Source organism: Periplaneta americana, chromosome 1, assembly GCF_040183065.1.
Source record: "Periplaneta americana isolate PAMFEO1 chromosome 1, P.americana_PAMFEO1_priV1, whole genome shotgun sequence".
NCBI classification, from domain to species: Eukaryota; Metazoa; Arthropoda; class Insecta; order Blattodea; family Blattidae; genus Periplaneta; species Periplaneta americana.
Window position 1 is genome coordinate 175,289,756 of NC_091117.1, and position 20,117 is coordinate 175,309,872.

Below are 20,117 nucleotides of genomic sequence, written 5' to 3' on the forward strand. Positions count from 1 at the left end.
CACCTCGCATCTATAGAAACCACTCACTATCTCTCGTGTAGTCCGGATTTGTGCGAGGCGGGCCTCGCATCTCGCATGCGTCGGTTCAGAAAAACCAAGGCTTTACAACCTATCACCGTAAAAAGAGCTTGTTACGAAACCTCAACTTGGAGGTGGGATATAACGCTAGAGGCTGGATTAATCTTGCTCAGGATAGGGATCGATGGCGGGCTTATGTGAGGGCGGAAATGAACTCCAGGTTCTCTAAAAGTCATTTGTAAGTAGGTAATATTGGAAAAAGCAAAGCAAGCTTTTCCTGAACACTACGTTTTCTTCCGAGAGATTCGTTTGTCCATTCTTCCATTGCTATCAACATCTTTTGTAGATCGTTGTTTAAAAGATCCATCTACCTTGGTGTTACGTGCAATAAGAGGCACTGGTGCTCCCCACGAACTGCTCCGTGTGATAACGTCAGTCGCTCGCCATTCTTCAACGCGATCGTGAGTGCATACCATGTGTGGGGAACACCGAACAACGGGACAGCCTGCGGATTCGAAGTAAGATGCGATACACAGAATTTGGAAACTTCAGTCACTCATCGATTCATTTACTGATCTGCGGGACTCACTTATTGAGTCACTAATTAAATCACTTAACTTACAGACACACGGGGTTAACTTACTCATTAGCCTATCTCACAGAACCGCTTCTGTTGTTCAGGGTCTCAAAAAGTCAGTGATTGTGTCAAGTACAGCAGTGGCAAAAAAACCGGACCAACCCTTGTAGGTGATTTCTGAGCCTTGTTCACCCCAGAGCACGACAGACTGGTAACTAAGACTTTCGTGGTTCGAATCCTGCCTGCGAAGGAAACTTTTTTTTGTTCCCTATTCAAATTTATTCCCAATACTTTTCGATTGCTGGTAAAATTCATGTTCTGGGAATAATAAGTTAATTAAGTAGTAAAATATCGCTGCAATCGAAAAGTATTGGGAATAAATTTGAATAAGGAACAAAAAAAAGTTTCCTTCTCAGGCAGGATTCGAACCACGAAAGTCTTAGTTACCAGTCTATCGTGCTCTGGAGTGAACAAGGTCTGAAATCACCTACAAGGGTCGGTCCGGTTTTTTTGCCACTACTGTACTTGACACAATCACTGACTCATAATTTGAATCACTTGATTCACTAATTCCTTCACTCATTCATTTCAATCACTCGTTATATGGCTTATTCACTTGATTCATTCACTGATACACTGATACATTTTACTCGTGTTCATTTACCTATCTCAACCACTCACTAATTCATTCGACATATTCAATCGCTGATCCAATTCACGAGGTCACTGTTTTTCTTTTTCATGTACTTGGCCGAATCGCTCATTCATCCACATCTGACACTGATCCGATCACTGACCAACTGACTATCTCATTCACTGACTGACTGACTGACTGACTGACTGATTAAATGACTTGACTCACTCACTCGCTAGTTTACTGATTTACTTTTTTAATGATTAGTCGCTTGATTTACTGGTTCATTGACAGTGATTAATATACTATTTCACTGATTCACTGACTCACTGATTGGGAGGCTGCTCTGGCTTACTGGAATTATTCCTAATTCATTCACCTCTTACTTATTAACTCGAATAGGTGTGAATTTACTAAATTGACTTGAGTGAGTGAGTGAGTGAGTGAGTGAGTGAGTGAGTTAACTAGCGATAATAGCTTTGGTAATATAATGAAGTGGTTACAGAACAAAAAAAATACGTAGGCTATATAAACGAAGATCTCTTTCAGATCTTTGTCCGCAAGAATTCGAAGAGCCACCGGCGTAGCTCAATCGGCTGAGACGCTTGTCTGCCGAGCCGGAGTTGCGCTCGGGCGTGGGTTCGATTCCCGCTTGGGCAGATTACATAGCTGTTTTTTTTCCGAGGTTTTCTCCAACTGTAAGGCAAATATCAGGTAATCTATGACTAATCCTCAGCCTCATTTCGCCAAACACCATCTCGATATCGCCAATTTGAAAGCTAAATAACAGAATAGTTGTTACAACGTCGTTAAAATAAGAAAATCTAAGAAAATCTGCATCTGTCTTTATATTATTTTTGCAGTGCAAATTTTTGTAAAATACGTAAGTTACATATTAATAGTTGTGGTATTCCCAACGCCAATATAACAACACAAAAAGTTCACACCTGTGGAGTAACGGTTAGCGCGTCTGGCCGCGAAACCAGGTGGCCCGGGTTCGATTTCCGGTCGGGGTAAGTAACCTGGTTGAAGTTTTTTCCGGGGTTTTCCCTCAACCCAATATGGGCAAATCCTGGGTAACTTTCGGTGCTTGACCCCGGACTCATTTCACCGGCATTATCACCTTCATCTCATTCAGACGCTAAACAACCTAAGATGTTGATAGAGTCGTAAAATAACCTACTATAATAAATTAAAACAACACAAATCTGTGTTAGATTCACATTGTACTGTTTAATTAATATTAAGATCTGACTCGAAGAGGACCAAAGATTAAAGTCCCATACATATTTTAATGGACTAGACTCGATACATGTCAATAAACAATGAATCATATCACATATTCGCCTGACGAGATGAAAGGGAGTTTTATTAATGAATGAGATAGAAATTTAGGAGTGAGGGGATGAATTGTGAAGATAAGGCATTATAAAATATACCTCAATATGCTATTAGTATATGGAATGTATTCTGAGTTACAGCAAACTGTGACGTCAGCCAGTGCCACCATCCCTGCAGATATGTGTTGTGACGGACAGCTCTGATTCATTGTTCTTCAACATGTGGCCATTCGCATTGCTCATCCTGCCGATAGCTTATCCAGTAAGTCATTTCAATTCACTCAATTCACGAGTCACTATCAGTTGAGTTCACAGAGTTAGAGACTAACCATACTGTACGTTATTTTATAATTAGAATAACTATATGACGTGGAATAGCAATTAGAATACAGAAGTTCTGAACCACCAAAATTTCAATAGGAAAATAACTTATAAGTAATATAACAAAAATAAGAGTTTTCAATGAAAATTAATTAAATATTAATTAATACTCCAATTTAATTTATATTAATGACGTCTCAAGTGTTATAGCAAAGAAATGTAGATACAGATATTATCCTTATATTATTATTATTATTATTATTATTATTATTATTATTATTATTATTATTATTATTGTCAGGGAGGAAGAATACTATTTCAAGAGCGACATGTGATTGGTGTTACATACAGGGGCGTACGCAAGGGGGGGAGGTTACCGGGTTTACCCCCCCCCGTTTGAACTTTTGAAATGGAAAAATTGAGACTGTGTTAGGTGTAGTTCCTGGGTAGCTCAGTCAGTAGAGCGTTGGTGCGTGAAGCCAAAGGCCTCGGGATCGATACTCGGGCCCGAAAGAATTTTTCCCTTGAAATTATTCAAGTCCTTATTAAGCTGAAGCTTTAATCGTTCACTTTCCTACATTCACGCTTTCCACAGCTCAAATATAAAGTCAAACAAATAATGTTTATATGGTGTTTCAGTTTATATTTTGACTAGTGTGAAGTTCATGGTTAAGATTGGAGCAATACTGTATCAAATTTGAGGTCCAATTTTTCATTTATAATTCTTCTAAATCGAAAATGAATTCTATGGTTATGATTATAGTGGTGATATGTAAAGAGTGAGATTTTTTTAAGTCATAAAGTAGTGATATACATAAGTGAGGTTCAATTCGGGGTTTATGATAGAGATATTTGAAAATTGATTAACTTTTGCATTTTCAGTAGTGCTGTAATAGGGACTGAAGTTGTACCATGATAACTGCTCGATCAATGATAGGTATAAAAATGGTGCAACGTCGAAAGTAACCACCGGTTTAGCTCAGGTAGCAGGCGCATTTGTCTGTTGACCATAGATGCACTCGGACGTAACTTCGATTTCTACTTTTTTTTATTACTTGGTTAGGTTTTTTCCAAGATTTTCTCAAACTGTAAGACGAATGTCAGGTAATCTATGGCGAATTCTCTGCCACATCTCACCAAATGCCATCTCTCGATCATCAATAAAATTCCAACGAGACTACATAACCTAGAAGTTGATACAGCGTCATTAAATAACCAACCTAAAAACCCATCAAATGTGAGGTCTGTCGTGGTGATTAAAGTGGTGCTATATGAACAACTGAGATTCATGGTAGGGATTAAAATAACAGGCCTACTTTGTTAAGAACCGAGGTCATAATGGGGAATAAAATGGGGAATCTGAAGAATGAGACCATGTTCTGGCTTGGAGTGGGTTTAATTGAAGAGTGAAAAGAAGTTGGTAAAGGATATCATTGAATAAATCCTATAATTGCAAATATTGCTCCTATTGATAAAACATAATGAAATGATATTAAAATTGGCGGAGTTCCTTGTGGAAGAAGATGGACATATTATATGTGTTAGGTATTATTAATTCATCCATCTACAAAATCATACTTAGCTTTACCAAATGAACTCTTTCTATATCGTAAGAAGAAAGTATGACGACAGTGGAGCAATAGTGTAACTATAATCGCGTAGAAAAAAGGAAATCCCCAGGAATAATCTCCCTCATATATGTTTTCTGCACTGCAAATCACATAGGATATCATTAATGTCGAGTACTGAACCTCTTAGACTTAAAATTTCTATCTCAGATATATGATAACATTAACCTTTTGCTTTTGAGTAATGGTAGGTCACTGGTTGGGGTTTTTTTCCGGGGTTTTCCCTCAACAAATTGAAGGATAACTTTAGGCGTTGGACCTCGGACTCATTTTGCCACCATTAATTCACATATCATCATCCATACAATAGCCCGGGTTAAGTTCACGGTGCACTGTGCTGTACTTGTAAAAGAGCGTGGCCGTTCGGCTACCCAATCATTCACAGGTTAGGAGTGGTGAGCACAATAAGCCTCAGGCTGCAGTGTAAGCCTTCGGGTCCCTCCTCCGTACCAGAGAAAAAAAATGGTAGGTCACGGCTGGAAATCTCTTAGCAAATGACGAAAGTGACAAAATTCTAGTACGCCAAATGATATTTTAATCTACAGAAGAGAAAATACTTTCATAAGAATTATCGGCGTGTATCGCGAAATTCGTATTGCCTTCGTTTCAGAACGAATCCAAGCTTATAAAATCGTCTGTTTTATTGGCACATTCAATATTTATAACTCCTGCTATCAAATCAAGATACGTTCTATATTGCCAATTACGTCTCATACAAGAACAATAGAAGGCATGTATGTGCGCAGCGCCTCTTTTATAGCTGCTCAGAACTAGAACTACAGCCTGTTTGCCAAATATTGTAAGTTGAGTTACTTAAGAAATAAGACAATTTTTTTTATTTTATTTTTTTCTAGCAAGAAATAAAGTAATTTTATCTTATTCTTTAAATTTTCGATATGCGCATTGAAAATAATATTTTTCTACTTTTTTTTTCCGTTGTTGGTAACACTATAGCATCTATTACAGTAGATGCTTTATGGTTGTGCTAAAAGATTGAGTTATTTGTCAACAATGTGACGCTGAAACGCGTGTTAGGTTACTGCTCAGCGACAGTTCTGATGTATTTTATATTTTGATGATTGGTTACCGGTAATTAATATATTAACCCGGCACACTCACAATCACACTCACATTCATATAAATAAATGAGGTTCATTTCGATACATATCTCCGTAGTTATGGCGACTAAGCATACATTATCGCTTACAGTGTTTTGTTTCTCACTATTTCAGATAGTGTTAATAGTTTCATATTGTCATTATCATTAGAATCCAAAGTTTCCAAAGAAATAAATAATTTCACTTATTACTTATGTAACTGGTTGTATTAAAAACAGAAACAAATAATTTTCCCCTAAATGTTAACATTATTTTATTCGATAACTACTATGTTACAATTCTGATTTTTACTCATATTATTAGAGAAACTGATAAGGAATGATTTATTCGTTTGCAGATATTATTATTATTATTATTATTATTATTATTATTATTATAAAATTAAGAAGAGAAACATACAATACAACTACGGAATGAATTCTGTTCCACCATACGTAGGCCTCTAATGCAAAAACTATTTATACTTCCAAAGGAATTTTCTGCCATATAACCAGTAGCAATACTTTTCCAGATGCAAATTAAAATGCATTAATTTTACAGATTGCAGCGATGCCAAAAACAGATCAAGAGGAAGGGCCAACCCTGTCTAATTGCGGTAAGTGACTAAAATATGGGTTCTACACTTTGAAATTATTCACATTTATCACACACCTATCTACTGTGAAACCACAAATCAAGTGCTCTAGGCTTACATTTTTCATCTCTGTTAAATAATTGCTAATTTGAGGTTTGGTACAAGAACTAGAAAATAAACAAAAAGCGAATATTAGATATAAAAGTAAAAAAACTGTGACTTTTCATTGAACTAATAATGTAATTAAGTCAATGGAACTAAAGGGTGCGGCAAAACATCCTCCCTAATTTAAAGTTTAAATAAAAAGCAGATGGATCAAAATAAGGAAACTTTATTAATATAAATGGTATTTTAACAGTGGGAATTTTTCATTTTTTGAATAACGTGTCTCTCAAGTGGTGTCCTTCACTATCAATGCATTGTTGAATGCGACTTAGGAAATTCTGTATCACTCTAACTAGCATTTCTTGAGGAATAAGACCAGTTTCTTCCTGTATTACATTTCTTAGGTCTCGCAAAGTCCTCGGCCGATGTTTGAACACCTCAGCCTTAAGATGCCCCCATAGAAAAAATCGCAGGGTGCAAGGTCTGGTGATCGTGCTGGCCAGGGGACGTCGCCACGTGAAGAAATTAAGCGTCCGGGAAACATCTGTCTCAGGACTTGGAGAGAAATCTGAGCTGAGTGAGAGGTGGCTCCGTCCTGCTGAAACCATACCTGGTCAATCTGCAGCGCATTGAGTCTTGGTGCCAAAAAATTGTTGATCATAAAAGTGTACCGCAGCAGCAACGAAATTACCACTTACCAGAAACGATACCACAGCGTAAGCACGTTATTCACCTGTCCACGGCATAGTTGGAATTCGTTACTGATTACAATTTGCACTAATTGAATGTCAATTCCGTGTATTCATGTCCTATTCAATTCTTGTTGTTTTGCGCATGTAAATCTAAATTTCCCACTGTTTAGATACTATTCATATTAATACAGTTTCCTTATTTTGATCCATTTGTTTTTTATTTAAACTTTAAATTAGGGAGGATGTTCTGCCGCATCCTTTATTTCCGCCATCTAGTAAAATAGATCTACCTATATGTCGTTAGTACAGAATAATGCTCAGTTTTTCTTTATTGTCAAACTTCTCTTTCTTTTTAGTAAGTTTGTAAGAACATCGGGGAAGTATGGTAGGCCTACTAAACGTGCAGTATACCCATAGGAGGAAATAGAACGATTTCTTTGGAGAAGGGGCAATAAATTAAGCTAATTCATAGATAGTTACATATTCTTATCATGAGCATACAAATGCGCCCACACGCATAAAAAGACATACTGTATACATAAAATTTTTATGTAAGAGTGTCTCTAAGGCTTGCACTGCTTATTCTGCTTACCATTCCTGTTCTGTGAGTGATTTTTGTAGCCGAACGGTCGCGCTCTTCTACACTCTGTACCATGAACTTAACACGGACTGTGGTAATAATGACAATGGCATTTGAATAAATGATAGCGAAATAAGTCCGAGGTCCAACGCCGAACGTTACCCAGCAATTCTGCTTCAATTGGTTGAGAGAAAACCCCGGGAAAAACACCAACCTGGTAATTTGTCCCAACCAGGATTTGAACCCGGACCCGCTAGTTTCAATGTCAGACGCGTTGACCGTTACTCCATAATGGTGGACCATGTGCATATAAATTAGTCTTCACAAAAATGATTACATAGTAAATTAAAAATATAAGGATTAATTTTCAAAATGCAATAAAAAATTTCCGTCATCTGTACCCATCAATTCTCCAGATGCCTCGATCATTGATTATTATTAGTATCGAGTCTCTCGATAGTATCCAAAATATTTTCAAAAATCCTAATTTAAAAACATTGTCTCATTTTCTAAAAAGCATAACTTTTCTTTTCGAACATGCCTGCTATTAATTATATAGAATTGTATTTGTTGTCGTTTGAACATTGGTTGCTTTATGCGCACGACCAACAATACACATTTTCAGAAAGGAAATTGTTTTTTTTTTCACATCCGTAGACCTACAAAAAAAATGCTGAGATCATTTAGTGTTGTGATAATATTTGTAGGAGAAAATTATCTAATAAATAGCAACGAAATAATATTCCATGTTGAATCTTTCGTACACTACTTTTAACACTTGAATATAAATAATTGAATAAATGGCGATCTTACTCGTATTAATTGTGTATGTGCGGCTTACAGCTGTTTCGGTGCATCTTCACACCATCCTCAGAGCCTACTAGATCTCGGCGTCATTTCGAACTTCACTGCCTGTTGTGTGGGTGCGTTCGATTGTTGAAAAGTGTTGAAATGTGGTGACAGGCAGTGAAGTTCGAGATGACGCCGAGATCTAGTAGGCTCTGAGGATGGTATGAAGAAGCACTGAAACAGCTGTAAGCCGCACATACTTAAACAATTAACACGAGTAAGATCGCCATTTAATCAATTATTTGAAATAATATTGTTTGATTTCGGAAATCACTAACGAGTTTAATTTATTTTCTTGTGTCATTTTTTTATCTTTATTGTCCATTTGTTTGTTTTGTTTTGCTTTGTTTTGCTCTGTCTGCCTGTCTGTCTGTTTGTTTGTTTATTTGTTTGTTTGTTTGTCTATTAATGTGAGACATTTATGCTTGAGAGTCAAATGGATAAAATGTTACGAAATCTTCAACATCTGATGTCACTTGATTAGCAATGGAAATGATAAATTCACACTATTCTAACGTCACTTACTTAGCAACGGATCAGACTTTAGACTGATATGGTGTTTTCTAGTAGAATAGACTTACTTTTTTGCATAAATTAATAATTTCTTTATGTATTTGTGGTTTCGTCATAACAGAGAGTATAAAAATAATTTGTCTTCCATATCATTATAAAGTTCTTGTTTGAAATATGGGAAAAGAGCTTCTGTTAAAACATAATTTTATTTACTTTAGTTCGGCTGATAGAAAACCCTGAGGAATAGATTCGGAAACATATGAGTAGCTTCAAATACACCACTAATATCGCCTACAAATGTGGCAGAAAAGTTGCCTTCAATGCTTTTCAGAATTCAAAATTAATTTTGCACTGTATTTTGTACTATACAATAGTTGGCAAAGAAAATAAAGAAGTCTGGTCATGTGTAACAGAACTTGAAGGTAAACTGGTTGTACTGAAAGCTCAAGCAACATTTTCGACAATCTACAGAGTAACTACCACTTTCCACTATCAGTTACACTGCATAACATTAATTTAATTTGTAAATATTAGACCATACTGGTCTCAGCTACCTTAAAATGACATTCATTATACTAAGGATGATTACCTTACATGACTGTTCCTTCAAGACGAGTAATGCAGACGAACACCAATTGCAGAATGTGGTAAGATGGTGAACAATGTGGGCAACAGGATAGTGGGTGGCACGGTGACCAGCCCACATCTGTATCCTTGGATGGTGGCCATCCTTAACAATGGCAAGTTACACTGTGGGGGCTCCATCATCAACGACCGCTATATACTCACAGCAGGGCACTGTCTCAACTGGTGAGTTCATTCCAATTAAAACCAGAAACTAAAAGAAAATTAATGCTATATGTTTTATAAATAAATATATGCAAATATTAGCATAATATTAAAGTAATATAACAAATTGTAATATGGCATAAGAACACCAATTTACACACTTTTGACAGTAATTAGTAATTCTTTATTTAACAAGTTTATAAAGACTATTTGTTAATTTACAATAATTAGTAATTCTTTAACAACTTTATAAAGACTATTTGTTAATTTACTTTTGACAGTAATTAGTAATATAAAGACTATTTGTTAATTTACACACTTTTGACAGTAATTAGTAATTCTTTATTTAACAACCTTATAAAGACTATTTGTTAATTTACACACTTTTGACAGTAATTAGTAATTCTTTATTTAACAACCATATAAAGACTATTTGTTAATTTACATATTTTTGGCAGTAATTAGTAATCCTTTATTTAACAACTTTATAAAGACTATTTGTTAATTTACACACTTTTGACAGTAATTAGTAATCCTTTATTTAACAACTTTATAAAGACTATTTGTTAATTTACACACTTTTGACAGTAATTAGTAATTCTTTATTTAACAACCTTATAAAGACTATTTGTTAATTTACACACTTTTGACAGTAATTAGTAATTCTTTATTTAACAACCTTATAAAGACTATTTGTTAATTTACACACTTTTGACAGTAATTAGTAATTCTTTATTTAACAACCTTATAAAGACTATTTGTTAATTTACACACTTTTGACAGTAATTAGTAATTCTTTATTTAACAACCTTATAAAGACTATTTGTTAATTTACACGCTTTTGACAGTAATTAGTAATTCTTTATTTAACAACTTTATAAAGACTATTTGTTAATTTACTTTTGACAGTAATTAGTAATATAAAGACTATTTGTTAATTTACACACTTTTGACAGTAATTAGTAATTCTTTATTTAACAACCTTATAAAGACTATTTGTTAATTTACACACTTTTGACAGTAATTAGTAATTCTTTATTTAACAACCATATAAAGACTATTTGTTAATTTACATATTTTTGGCAGTAATTAGTAATCCTTTATTTAACAACTTTATAAAGACTATTTGTTAATTTACACACTTTTGACAGTAATTAGTAATCCTTTATTTAACAACTTTATAAAGACTATTTGTTAATTTACACACTTTTGACAGTAATTAGTAATTCTTTATTTAACAACCTTATAAAGACTATTTGTTAATTTACACACTTTTGACAGTAATTAGTAATTCTTTATTTAACAACCTTATAAAGACTATTTGTTAATTTACACACTTTTGACAGTAATTAGTAATTCTTTATTTAACAACCTTATAAAGACTATTTGTTAATTTACACACTTTTGACAGTAATTAGTAATTCTTTATTTAACAACCTTATAAAGACTATTTGTTAATTTACACGCTTTTGACAGTAATTAGTAATTCTTTATTTAACAACCTTATAAAGACTATTTGTTAATTTACACGCTTTTGACAGTAATTAGTAATTCTTTATTTAACAACCTTATAAAAACTATTTGTTCCACACTGTAGCATCCTGGTCTATGGCAACATGCCTGGACTTGCATTATATAGAATGAGCAATGCGTCGAGTTCTTATGGGGTAATAAATATCATCATCATCATCATCATCATCATCATCATCATTATCGGTCTGACAACTCATGCGAAACCTGATCTTCCTGAAAGTCTTTCTCCATTCTTCCTATTTGCAGCCAGTCTCTACCAAAGATGATGCTCCATTTATATTAAAAGCTTCGTTTACCATTGCTATCCCCCTTTTGACTTCCTGGCAGCAGCTCATGTTGCTGCTTACAGTATACTCAAAATATTTGAAGCTGTCCACTTCTTTCACTCCCTCATTTCGAATTCCTTTACCTTCTTTAGTTTCCTTCCGATAACCATGGTCTTGTTTGTTTTTATCTTCATATCATACTGCTCACAGCTATCATTTAGCTCCAGTAGCATGCTTCTTCCATTCATCTTATACATTCATTATAGGAACTCGAAAGAGGAGCTCACGGTGATCATGGGAATGCATGATCGCATTGCCATGGAAGAGGGCACAGAGAGATCAGCAGAGATCGAGAAGCTGGTAGTACACGAAGCCTTTACCAGCGACTATCTGCACGACACTGAGGACATAGGCCTCATCAAGCTCAAGAAACCCATCCAATACAACACAGCCATTAAGCCAGTCTGTCTGCCTTGGCCTGGTGAGTGGATCTGAATGCTCACTTACTATGCAGCTTTAAACAACTTTTTCATGATATTAAGAGTAACTAATCCTAAATGGATACAGTCAGTAAATTTTCATGTCTATGAAATATAAATTTTATTTTTTAGGTTCTATTTCTTCTTCTTCTCATAATGTTACTTAAATTGCAAAAGTGAAAGAATACCGGTACTTCAAAATGCATTTTTCACCTCATATATTTATTCTTCCTCTCTCCATGATTTTGTGAAATATTTAAATGTGTTATTTAAAAAACTGAATTAATGCTATGAAATAGGCCTACATACCTAGGGTTTTTTTTATTAATTTCTTAAATACTGCTGTTCTGTCTTAATACTGGTATATATTATTATGTAGCCTATATAAAGAATTTTTAGTCTTCCAACATTTGTAATACTGTTACTGATTGATTTATGTATACCGGTACTGAAGGTTATGTTCGAAAGTTCAGTCCTGAGAGCTCATGTATACTGTGTCCAAGATTCGATTTCATTGTTTCATAATTACTGGTAGAGTATGCTCTTGTTCTTGATCAATGCTCAATCTGTTCATTCCAGTTGTGAATGGGCATTATTTTATAATTCATGTTTTTTAGCACTATCACCATGGCACTCCAATTAAGTCTGACAACACAATGAACATTCAGGTGAAAGGAGTGTACATACTATCAAATTCTTTAAGTATAAATAGTATGAAAGATACTAATGGATTGTGGGAGTTTTGTTCTATGTGGTCGCCAAAGCCGTTATTTCTGCATTGATCTATTTTCTCTCTTAAAATTTTATTTCCATTTTATTTTGATGATGATACCATAACAATTTTTATTATATTCCATTTTGAATCTTTTAACACTTGAATATAATTAATTGATTAACTAGCGGACTTACTCATGTTAATTATGTAAGTTTGTGCAGCTTACAGCTGTTTCAGTGCTTCACGCACCATCCTCAGAGCCTACTAGATCTCAGCGTCATCTCGAACTTCTCTGCCTGTTATGTGGGTGTGTTTGATTGTTGGAAGGTGTTTAAGAGTGGAGTCAAATAGTGTGTGTGTACTGAAATTGATCTGTGTGTTGAGAATTTGATCGGGCTGAGAAGTTCGAGATGACGCCGAGCTCTAGTAGGCTCTGAGGATGGTGCGTGAAGCACTGAAACAGCTGTAAGCAGCACAAACTTACATAATTAACACGAGTAAGTCCGCTAGTTAATCAGTTAATTTTATTATATATTCAGATTATGTTAGAAGTTAAACTGTGTTTCTAATTATTATTCACAAAGTTCTATACTAGGAAATCAGATGTCTCTGGACAGTTCCTTACCTTGCAGTAAGAATAGAATTTTAACTCACCCAACAATAACAGTATCTTCGTGACGTAGTTCAATGTTACGCAAATATGAAAATAAATTACATTTCATCTTTTCACTCGAGACCTGAAATTAAAGAAAACTACAATACACAATATACGAATACTTGCACCATATCAAAAAATAATTCCCTCAAAATCTCTCCCCCAAAATGTCTGTACTTTGATTCTTATTTTATCTCCAATAGAGTCAGACTACACAAAGCGAACAGGAATGGTGACAGGATGGGGTAGAACAGCCCAAAATGGCAATCCATCTCGCTTTCTCAGGAAGGCTGGAGTGAAGATTCTGCTCCAGGATGACTGCAAGAATACCACTGTAGGAGACCACATCAAGGACAGCATGCTCTGTGCTTATGAATTCGACACAGATGCATGTCAGGTGAGGAGTCACACATTTAAAGAAGGCTACAGTAATGTTTTTTATATGCAGAAAGATGGAAACATTGTAACTGACAAGCAGTCATCCAAAGTATTTAAAATATATATGCTATTTTCAATCGGCATATGAGTGACATTTTACTATTATCCTCAATGTTAAGTAATTAAAGAACAGAAAAGATTTGCATTCTCACATTTAACTGATAATGATGCTTCTTGAACAAATAAAGACCTTGCAATGAAGTTTTTGTATGTTTAAAACATGGCGAATTGACCTATCTCCAATATTTCACATCTTCTTTTTCTTCCACCTCCTCATAAAAGAGCAGTGGTGGCTCTGGAGTGAATAAAGAGGTGACTCGTCAATAAAAGGGGTTTCCTCTCTCAAAATGAGAATTTCACTCCAAACCGCAACCTGTTGTTAAATTACCGAACATGTCTTAATAATAGGCCTACTACCGGTAATAATAATATACAGGGTGATTCACGAGGAAAGGTCAAAATTTTGGGATGTGAATTCTGAAGTCATTCTGAGTCAAAACGTCCATATAATATAGGTCCGTTTTCGAACGGTTACGGAGATATGGCTCTTTGATTTCATAAAAAACTTCAGCGATTCCATTGTACGAGTACTAACTCGCATTTAGAGACAGATCATGGACAAATTTAAACTTTATATTCACGTATGCATACATACCTAATATTCTAGATGTCGGGGTCGATGTTTTCGCACATTTTCAAAGGTACCTCCTTCTGCTTCAATGCACTGTTGCCCTCAGGCATGAATCAGGCTCATGCTCGGAAGAGTTGCATGTGGTTGTTCTTTATGCAGCGTGCAGCATCCAAAATACGGTCGATTAGCGCCTCTCTCATTTTCATCTTCCTTTGGTACACCAAGTCTTTCATCCAACCCCACAGACAGTAAATACTCTTCGATATAGTACTCTTCTGTTCGGAAAACGTCGTTCATATTCAGCGACGGCATGCAAGGAACTTACATAGCACATACCATAAACATATACAATATCGTTATATCCTGCAGTCGAAAATTTATAAGGCATCTTGAAAAACACAACTTAACACATTCGATAACTGTAACTGTATAACTACTGTACTGTGAGCATCTGACTGAAATGCTGTGAACTGATAAGCGATATTGTATTTGTGTTATGCGCAGGATCTGTGTCATTACATCAGATAAGGGCAGGCGACTGGACATTTGTAATGCTCCATCACCCGGTTTGTGAATGAACTTATCCAAGTCTCTCACAATGCAGATCCCAATGTTACGTCATTCATTGCTATCCATGACCTTGTCTCACATCTCGTCAGCAGCATATGCTAACATCTGATTCACATTGGGGCGAAACGTTTTGCCAAAAAAATGTATCTAGCTCCACCATTGTTCATATCAACTTTTTCACCCAAAATGGCCTAAGATATCGTATACTAAATTTTTCACCTTTCCTCGTGAATCACCCTGTAAATACTTTAATTGAAGCCCTCCCCGGAAAAAGGATGTAAATCAAATTAATGAAATGTGTGACTTTGGTATTAAAAAAAAAAAAAAAAAAAAGTAATTTTGAAACATTCATTTATAACAATAAATTATTGCATCCAATAGCCGAATAAACTTGTATCCTTGATTAGTCAAATGATTCTGCTAGTAAACATAGGGCTAACAAAATATGTCCCTGAAATTATTTTCCTTTCTCCTGAAACGTGAATTATAGATTTGTTAGTTACATCCTTATTCCAGGGAGGTCTTCAAGGATTGCAATTAAAATTATAACTCACCTCTTTTTCTCTTCTTCATTTCAGCAGAAGGGATTACATAGTTTTCCGCGGATGTAAATTAAGGCTAGTGTTGTCAATCTGCTGTTGCACAAACTATTCCTGAGATACGTTTAAATCCTCCTTAAACAGGAAAAACTTCTCTCTGCAGAACTAGTCGATGGAATCGTGAGACTTAAGCTGAATACTTTGTACAATTCTGCGAACACTTCATCCATACTGCTTTCTTTGAGATATCTCACTGTTCATATTTCTATACATTTCGCCTTGAAATATCAAATCAAGTTGTGTCTCTGAGAAGTATTTTGGACAGCATAACTTTAAATTATTCAAAGAATCACTAGAAAATGTCTTTGAATCTTTTTAATGACACCATACCATGATTTAGCCCAGTGGTATTCAATCTATGGTACGCGTACCCCCAGGGATGTGCAGAGTTTTCTCAAGGGGTACGCATCCCACTGATTACATATGTAAAAATGCTGACATATTTATTTTATTATACTTGATAATTATTGAATTATATTATAAATTATTCAAGTCTGCTTCACAGGGAGCTTTATCTGAAAGCTATAGTCGCGTCACTCTTATTTCCGGCAGCCAATCATGTTGCAGATATGCTACATTTAAATGTGTGTGTTTTATCATTCACTGCTAATGACATTATGCACTACCTAAGGCTCGATAAATAATGAATATAATCGCCTGCCATTTTGGTTCTTTCGTTGGCATTAAAAGAAAGCACACGAGGATGCTATTTGCTGCACTGTTAAATATTATGTCGTAGCTCCTATGAGAGTCGATTTATTATCATAGGAGCTAGGACACAATATTTAACGGTGCGCCAAATAGATTCCATGTCTGGTAGCTCGGCAAGAAAAGAACAAAAATGGCGAACGATAATAACTACCTAGACTTTACAGAGCCTTCACTTTCTAAGACGTAACCAAAGAGGAGGAGTCATGCCAGAAATAACAGTGACGTGACTATAGATTTGCACATTACATTATAGTTTCTTTTGCAATATCAACTCTTGTTTTTCTTTGCTTGAATACCATTTACGCAAATCATTACTATTATTATTGCATCAATAACTAATGTATTACAATAATAATTTATTCTTGGTACAACATCAATCATAGTCTCTTGTTAATTCTTATATAATTGCAATGCAGTTTGGAGGTCCAAATATATTTTAGGGTATACTAGCAAAAAGATTGAATACTACTGATTTAGCCAATAAGAATCTCGACACAACTAATAAAAGTTTGTTATAATTAATTATGGTGGATGTTGAACTCCACGTCAAGTGGGGTGATTTATTACAAATTATACTTAGAATTATTCTGTGACGCTACAATTTGCAACTTTCATTTTATTACAAAAAGAGAAAAACAAAATGAGACAATGCAAAATAATACAAGTGACTGTTGTTAAGTCAATAATGCAAACTGTGATGCCATATGGGTATTATGAAAATATGGCTAGAATACTTCCATAGACCGTACTGTTGACAATGACCAATTGAGGCATTTAGTTGCAAAATCAGATACATCACTAAAACATAATTTTTTCAGTATGAAGGAAAAACGTTTGCAAGGAACCAAGAATTTGCAATCAATACTATTCTTTCATCACACAAATCCATGTGATGTATCTGGCTTTGGAGCAGTTGTAGAATCATATGAAGATATGAAATATAACATTAACTCATTTTCGAAAAAAAAGTGATCCATCTGATTTTGCAACTACACACCTAAATTATTCATCATCTGTGTTTTGATTCCATTGGATTAAGTCAGATGCTACCATGCATCTACCATCTTACCTGATTTAGTGAATTATTGCAGGGTGACAGTGGAGGCCCCCTGGTTTATGAGATGACACCTGGACGAGTGGAACAAATAGGTAAGCACAACTTGTTGGAAATCTTACCCCTCCAACGAAAGAAATTACACTAATAAGCAAACTCTATCAATTTTCAGGTATAGTGTCATGGGGAATTGGCTGCGCCCGTCCTGGCATTCCTGGGATCTACACTAAGATAACGGCTTATTTGGACTGGATACGTCATAACACACAGGATGCTGTCTACTGCACCAAACGATTTTAGTCTTCCTGGACACAAGGAGATTCTGGGAGTCGGAGGTCTCTGACCATTTCTACCTAGTACACATTATTCAGAGATGTATAGACTATGAAGGTATCTTCGATACAGCGGCTATACAGTGTGACTAGAAACGATAAACTTGCATCATGTGTTTCTACCACTTCATTAGACTGTGATGTAAATTGAGCTACATTTAATGAAAAATAGTATCATGTTTAAATTCCCTCTCAAAACATCAGTGCAAGCAGGGTGCAAATTAAGATTTCTGATGAGGGGGGATAGAATCTTAAATAAAGAATACCATACATAAAATTATTATTATCCTCATTCGATACAACTAAAATATATTTTGAAATATGTATGGTACAACTTTCCTGTGTTAAATTTCAACGTACCTCATTTACATGTTTCGACCTATTTATGGGTCATCTTCAGAACTGGTCGTTGTTGGTCTTGGCGCCACTTGTTCTGTTTCCTGTGAGGGTGTATTCCTGTGGTATAGTGTAGAGTCAAAGAGTGTGTGTGTTTTGAAGTTGAGTTGTGTGTTGAGAATTTCGTTGGGGTGTGTTTTTGTATTGTTCTAGTGTGTTTAGTTTCTGGCTTCTTGGTTGGATGTGTAGTATTTCCATGTCTGTGTTGATGTCTCTGTGAGTGTAGTTAGCATTTGTGACGTGTTCTGCATATGTGGAAGTGTTTTGTAATTTTGTTATGGCTGTGATGTGTTGATGTGTTCTTTGTAACGTGTTTGAAATGATCTGCCTGTATGTCCTATGTAGAAGTTCTTGCAGGTGTTACGTTTGAGTTTGTATATGCCTGTGTGGTTGTATTTGTTTATTTGTGTTTGTGTGTTGAGATGTTTTTGTAGAGTGTTATTTGTTCTGTAAGCGATGTTGTAATTTAATTTCTTGAATGAGGTTGCAATTTTGTGTTTTTCTTTTCGTATGTTAGTGTGATGTATTTTTTGTGCTCTTGTGTTTGTGTTGTATTCTTATGTTTTTTGTGATTATGTTTTGTCTTACGTATTATGTTGTCTATTATGTTAGGGTGTATCTGTTTCCTTGTGCTATGTATTTGATTGAGTTTAGCTCTTCGTTGTAATCTTGTTGGTTCATTGGTATGTTGAGCAGTTTGTGTAAACGAGGTACATTTAAATTTAACACAGGAAAGTCTTACCATACATATTCCGAAGTGATACAGTGTTAAAAGTTGTGTAATCAAGATGTATAAAATATATTATTGATTAATCGAAAAATATGGGTTTTAGAAGTTCGGACAGCCCTGGTTCCTAAACTATTTGCAATGAATACTTTTCCTGAGGGTTTTACAAGTTCTTTACTGCGAACTAACGTTTTTAAAAATGGGTCAATTTGGTGGTGTTGGTGCAACATCCTTTGGTTGAGTTGACATGGAATGAACCTTACACTAGAATACATTTAATATTTAGAATAACTATGCACTCTTCTGCATTTTTAGATGAAAGTCGCCAGCATATAACATAAGGAATAAATATGAAAATTTTTAACCAATCTATTTGGAATATTAATTGCCAGAAATATAAATGCACTAATTTTCAACTACTTCATTTATAAGTACTAAAGATGTTAATAAGTACGTATATTTTAACGTGTTTTGAGTCATTAAAAATGTTCTTCTTCAGAACAGATTTTAAAATAAATCTAATATTCATTATGTTACATGCTCAGACCATGTAAAATGCATATAAAATGTCTATGTTTATTTCAAGGAATTGATCGTCAAAAGTTACACTGGTCAACAGTGATTTTATTAAATGTACAATTTCTACTGTTTGTTATGTAATTTCATCTACAGATTCCAAAAATGAAGTCAGAATTTTTCTACCACCCACCATTGTTTTGCAATTTAAAAAAAAATTGATTTATTTTTATTGCTGTATAGTCCTTAACATGTTAATGGAATGAAAATATTTCAAATATTTCATTTTATTACTTTAACAATTGACCTATAACTTCAGGTCATTGTTGCCTGAGAAGTCAGAATTCATAAAATATAAATTTTATTTCTCATATGACTGCGAGAGTTGGTATTAATTCTTAGCTGAGTTGGAACTTACAATCATGAATCAAGTTTCATAACCAGTGTTTTCTTTGTCCTAATTTTAATTGTGGTAAAAGTATCTTATAAAGTGAAACATACCTCGAAATAATGTATAAATATCACATAAACAACTTTTGTTATGTTTGTGATTAGTTACCTTTGAATTTTATTACACTAGTTAAAAGGGCTTACAAGTGTTCTTTTGATTGCAAAATAGATGATAACATGAACTGGGCCCCTTAAATCTATTGTGCTCCATGTGATTCTATTAACTGGTTGGCTAAAAGGATTCCATCATATGGCTTTTCCAGTTCCAATTATATAGCCTACCAGGAACCTAAGGATCATTCAGCAG

At 34.8% G+C, this 20,117-nt stretch overlaps 1 protein-coding gene across 1 annotated transcript; it reads left to right on the plus strand.

The window, feature by feature from the left end:
• Positions 1-466: 466 nt before the first annotated feature.
• LOC138704509 (trypsin-1-like) lies at positions 467-18,138 on the plus strand. The gene is made up of 8 exons (XM_069832467.1): positions 467-536; positions 2,711-2,831; positions 6,177-6,231; positions 9,591-9,759; positions 11,804-12,018; positions 13,590-13,783; positions 17,427-17,484; positions 17,562-18,138. The coding sequence occupies exons 2-8, from the start codon at positions 2,790-2,792 to the stop codon at positions 17,687-17,689; spliced, it is 861 nt and encodes a 286-aa protein (XP_069688568.1). The 5' UTR covers positions 467-536; positions 2,711-2,789; the 3' UTR covers positions 17,690-18,138.
• Positions 18,139-20,117: the final 1,979 nt, after the last annotated feature.

Excerpts from the sequence above, each read along its gene's own strand:
- LOC138704509 (XM_069832467.1), top strand. The coding sequence starts at position 2,790 with ATGTGGCCATTCGCATTGCTCATCCTGCCGATAGCTTATCCA. Across the intron at positions 6,232-9,590 it reads GCCAACCCTGTCTAATTGCG|AATGTGGTAAGATGGTGAAC; the intron begins GTAAGTGACTAA and ends CACCAATTGCAG. Across the intron at positions 17,485-17,561 it reads TGGACGAGTGGAACAAATAG|GTATAGTGTCATGGGGAATT; the intron begins GTAAGCACAACT and ends ATCAATTTTCAG.